Source organism: Silurus aristotelis (assembly GCF_946808225.1).
Source record: "Silurus aristotelis genome assembly, chromosome: 25".
Taxonomy (NCBI): domain Eukaryota; kingdom Metazoa; phylum Chordata; class Actinopteri; order Siluriformes; family Siluridae; genus Silurus; species Silurus aristotelis.
This window is the reverse complement of record NC_139598.1, coordinates 2826259-2831258: the sequence shown is the minus strand read 5'-3', so window position 1 is coordinate 2831258 and position 5000 is coordinate 2826259. Positions and strand designations below refer to the sequence as shown.

The following is a 5000-nucleotide window of genomic DNA, read 5'->3' as shown; positions in this document are numbered from 1 at the left end:
TCTAAATATAGAAAGACACATACACAGAATAAACCCTCATAAAATACGATATCGATGTATTTAAGCGTATTTCAATCATTCGGAAAAGTATGTGCTGTGTGTGTGCGTGTGTGTAAAACTCGATGTGTGTGTGTTTTGTGTGCCGTAGGCGACTCGGGCCACGCTGATCGCTCACTGCTCCTCTCTGGGTGACTCTCTGGGGAAGGAGAATGAATTAGCGCTCATCATCGATGGCCAGACTCTCAAATACGCTTTGTCTTTTGAAGTGCGTCAGGCTTTCCTCGACTTGGCCCTGTCCTGCAAGGCTGTCATCTGCTGCAGGTACTCACACACACACACACACAAACACACACACACACACACACACACACACACGAAAGGGATATTACGTAAGCTTGGGTGATGTGACAGAAATACAACACGCATTTGGATGCTAACAGAGTGACGCGCTCCCGTTGTATTCGAGGCAAACCGTTCTTTTAGGACAAAAGTAATGGCGCCCTACGGAAACGTCGAGTAAACGTGCGTCAGTGGCAGCTGCATTTCTGGGTGTCATCATTTGATCGATTTCAGCCCACCATAAACCCTGTTTTTCCGCCCCTGAAGTGCACGTGCCCCTTAAAACACCTCGAACGATTCGTTGCAGCATCACCGTATTCCAAACGTATATCATGTGAAATGTCTCTGTGGCAGATTTGCCCAGTTTCATGCAGAATCTCATGTTTGCTCTTTGTTCTAACTTGCTGTTCGTGATGGAGTCGCTGACACGGGAACGCACGTGGTCAGAATATCACCTGTTAGCACTGTTAGTCTCAAAACGTTATGATATCCCCTCGCATACTGCTAACGCTAATACAGAAAAGTATAACTATTACCAGCGTCCTACCTTGTAAGTAAGTTAAGAACCTCCAAAGAACCCTTGAGGAACCTATTTTCCTAAGAGGAAAAATTTAATGCATTTTTTTTTACGATACATTACACTCTATAATACACTATATGGACAAAAGTATTGGGACACCTGACTTTTCCAGCCATGTGTGTTTTTTATCTAAAATTTTACAACAAAGACTTCCCTTCACTTGAACTAGGAGACCCAAACCTGTTCCAGCATGACAATGCTCCTGTGCACAAAGCCAGCTCCATGAAGATCTGCTTTACATGGGTTTGAAAATGTGGAAGATCTTCTGCTATAGAGCTCCAAACCCTATTCAACACCTTTGGGATGAATGTTTCATGCTGACTGCACCCCGAGCCTCCTCACCTCACCTACATCAGTATCTGACTTCACTAACACCCTTATGGCTGAATGAATCACCCAAATCTCAAAAATGTAGTGGAACATCTTCCCAGAATAGTGGAGCTTATTATAAAAGTATGCTCGGGTGTCCACATACTTTTGTCCATATAGTGTATGATCCATATTTTTTTTTCTTCTTGTAGTTTTTATATTTATGTTGAGATCTGTTGAGTGCAAAAGTATGTGCCCCTCCCCCTTCTGTGCGAGTGAACAGTGCAAGCGAAAAGAATGGAAATGACAAAAATACAGCAAATAGCGGATTTGTTCTTGGCATAGTGATAGCGGCAGTGTTACGGTGTGTGTGTGTGGGTCTGCGAAAGAAAAGGTTCCGTCCCGCCTCAGGTAAGTAAATAAATAGCGCTAATGAAAGCTTGAAGCTTGGCATGAACAACACAGAGCTCTGTGCTGAGGGTAATATAATCCCCCGAGTTGTGCGCAAATGTCAACCTACTGACTCATTTGCTGTGATTATCCCAGAAAGCACACACACACACACACACACACACACACACGCAATCTTTCGTACACATACACATGCGCTGTTTTTCTTTACAGTCAGCTAATAATCATCCCATGTGGTGGAACCGTACAGTCCTGGTGCACTTATGATGAAAGGAAAAATGCTGCAGTGTCAGTGAGTGCTTGTGTGTGTGTGTGTGTGTGTGTGTGTGTGTGTGTGTGTGTGTGTGTGTGTGTGTGTGTGTGTGTGTGAGTGAGTTTTCAGAGGGGGAATAATTGTGTAAATCCTATATCCGGAGTGAAGAGTCTCTCAGGCCTTACAAACCGGCTGAACCACCTTCCTCCCACATCGACCCTCCCTTCCTGACTGTCCAAATGCCTGTCAAGCTCCTACACACACACACACACACACACACACACACACACACACACACACACACACACACACACAAACACACACACACACACACGTTGATAGGTGACAGCAATCCTGAGTCACTCTCTTACCCTCTCTAATAAGATACACCTCGATTGTGCTCCTTCATAGTCGAGTTTATTTACTCACAGGTTTATTCTCATGATGAGAAATACATGATCTGCCCTGAAGTATTAGAAGACTGGATTTTTCCAGCCATATTTATTGTAGTTTTTCTCCAAACTGTTACCCACAAATTTAGAGGCACACAATTGCCTGGAACGTCTCTGGATTTTGTGGCATGAAATCTTCCACTTGAACTAGAAGACACAAACCTGTTCCAGCATGAAAAAGCAAACTGCTTTACATGTGTTGGAAGATGTGAAAGATCTCCTGCTCCAAACCCTATTGAAAAACTTTGGGATGAATTTTTCACGATAACAGGCCTCGTCACCTTACCTACATCAGTACCTGATTTAACTAACACACTTGTGGCTGAATGAAACTAGTGGAACATCTTCCCAGAAGAGTGGAGGTTATTATTACATTATAAATGGGGACTAAATGTGGAATGAGTTCCTCAAAAAGATTTAAATACCAATTTTATTGTCATACCATCATGGTCAATATATATATTTTTGTATTGTCACAAACCGAGAGACTGAAGGACTAAAGCGCTGCTGCATCACTCTGATATCAAACAACGTCATTCCCGCTCACGCTGGTTCCCAGCCCACAGTCGTTCCTGCGAACATTCGGCACTTCTGATCCTCGATAATCCTGGATAATCGACACATAACCTGTCTTGCACAAGACCTTTTTTCTGTGGGAACGGTGAACACAATCTTTCACGGACATTTGCGTTTTCAAAAAAGCTGACAGCCAAGACAGCTTTCGGGTTTTAACCGACCAGAAGTGTTGAAGTTTCAGGCTTACTGACAAATCTTTCTATGCCAAATCTTATTCAAATCAAATCAAATTTTTTTTCTCACCTACACATTCATACAGAGTACGACATGTAGTGAAATGCTTATTACGACTGACCAAAACATTTATGTAAATAAATAAAATATAAAGTATAATAAAAAAATAAAAAAAGTATTTTTACATATTCTGTCGCTTTGTGTTTGTCACTAAAGTGTTCATGTGCTGGTATTAAAGTGGCACTGAGGTGTGACAGTTGTGCATCTTTCCAGGTGTTAGTTGGGGTAATTTTATAAATGTAAAAGGAGAGTGTTTGAAGAATAAATGTAGTTTCCACTCCTTGAAATTTGTTCTTTTATCGACTAAAAACTCCCAGTTTTGACTTGGAATGCCCCTTGTAGAATATAACAGTGGAGATGTGCATGAAAGAGAAAGAGTAATGTATGATTGAGTTTGTGTGTGTGTGTGTGTGTGTGTGTGTGTGTGTGTGTGTGTGTGTGTGTGTGTGTGTGTGGGTGCAGTCTTTGTGTTTTGTGTGTGTGTGTGTGTGTGTGTGTGTGTGTGTGTGTGTGTGTGTGTGTGTGTGTGTGTTTGTGCTCGCAGTCTTTGACCTCGCGTTGTTTGTTTACAGAGCCACTTTCTGCTTCTTATTTTCTGCTCAATCCCACCATGAAGAACATCTTTCATCTTCCACTGCTCCGAGAAGCCCTGTGTGAGAGACAAAAAGAGAGAGAGAGAGAGAGAAAAAGAGAGAGAAAGTTCAAAGGAAGGGAGTTTTTATTTTTTATTTTGGTTGTACGTTTGTGAAAAAAAGCCGCCGAGCCGAGCCGAGCCGAGCCGAGCTGAGCCACATGCACGTCCACACGTCGTAGTAAATCAATGCGGATTGTTAAGCTTCGGCTTTCCACCGGGGTTTTCCTTTTCTTTTGATAGAGAGAGAGAAACAGGAGAGAGAGAAAGAGGAGAAAGAGGGTAAGAGGGAGAAGAGACAAGAAGAAAAAGATAGAAAGAAGGCCACCCAGTATAGAGAGTCGTGCCAGAGGAAGTGTCTATCTTTACGCATCGCAGACTTCACACAGGTATGTAAGGAAATGGGGCGAGGAGAAGAAGTGAAGAGGAGAAAGCGATGGAGCAGAACGTCCGAGAGATGAAACAGCTGATCCCTGACTGCGTCGTTCTTCAGAAACCTGCTAATGGACGCTCTGAGAAGTCCACGCTGTCCTCCTGTCCCTCAGCCCGAAATCCCATCAACACACACCCAAGTTCATTACAACCTCATTAGAAGCCACAACTGGTTGCACAAATTTGAGATCATTATGAAACTATGTTATCATCTGCATCAATTTCTTCCCCCCTGCTTTCTGCTACAGTTGTTTATTCAGGGAAATCCAATCATCATAATGAGGGTCCGGTGCTTGGGTTAGAGCAGGAACGAGCAGAAAGAAAAAAGAAATGAATTAATACATTCACGGAGAGCAGACTGGAAAACAGTCACGTGCAACGTGAAATTCTTCTGCAAAAACATGCAGTTTACAGACATGCAGACTGTCACACTGCTGAGAGATCTTTACTAACACACGTGTAACGTAATGTGTGTGTGTGTGTTTGCAGGGTGTCTCCTCTACAGAAATCTGAGATAGTGGACATGGTGAAGAAGCATGTGAAGGCAATCACGTTGGCAATCGGAGACGGAGCTAATGACGTGGGTATGATCCAGACAGCGCACGTCGGAGTCGGCATCAGCGGCAACGAGGGCATGCAGGCCACCAACTCGTCCGATTACTCAATAGCACAGGTCTCTCTCTCTCTCTTTCTCTCTCTCTCCCTTTCGTTCCCTCTATCTGTAACAAACGTATGAGAGCTTAACAGAAAAGAGTAGAACAGGGATGAGTGTAATGGATGAGT

At 43.2% G+C, this 5000-nt stretch overlaps 1 protein-coding gene across 5 annotated transcripts in view; it reads left to right on the top strand.

Moving 5' to 3' along the window:
• Positions 1-5000, top strand: part of atp8a2 (ATPase phospholipid transporting 8A2) — a 62681-nt gene that overhangs the window by 38773 nt on the left and 18908 nt on the right. For all 5 annotated transcript variants that reach the window (XM_083529110.1, XM_083529109.1, XM_083529111.1 and 2 more), the window contains 2 exons: positions 149-321; positions 4707-4890. In XM_083529110.1, the coding sequence (XP_083385236.1) occupies positions 149-321; positions 4707-4890 (357 nt within the window). The remainder of the gene's footprint in view (positions 1-148; positions 322-4706; positions 4891-5000) is intronic.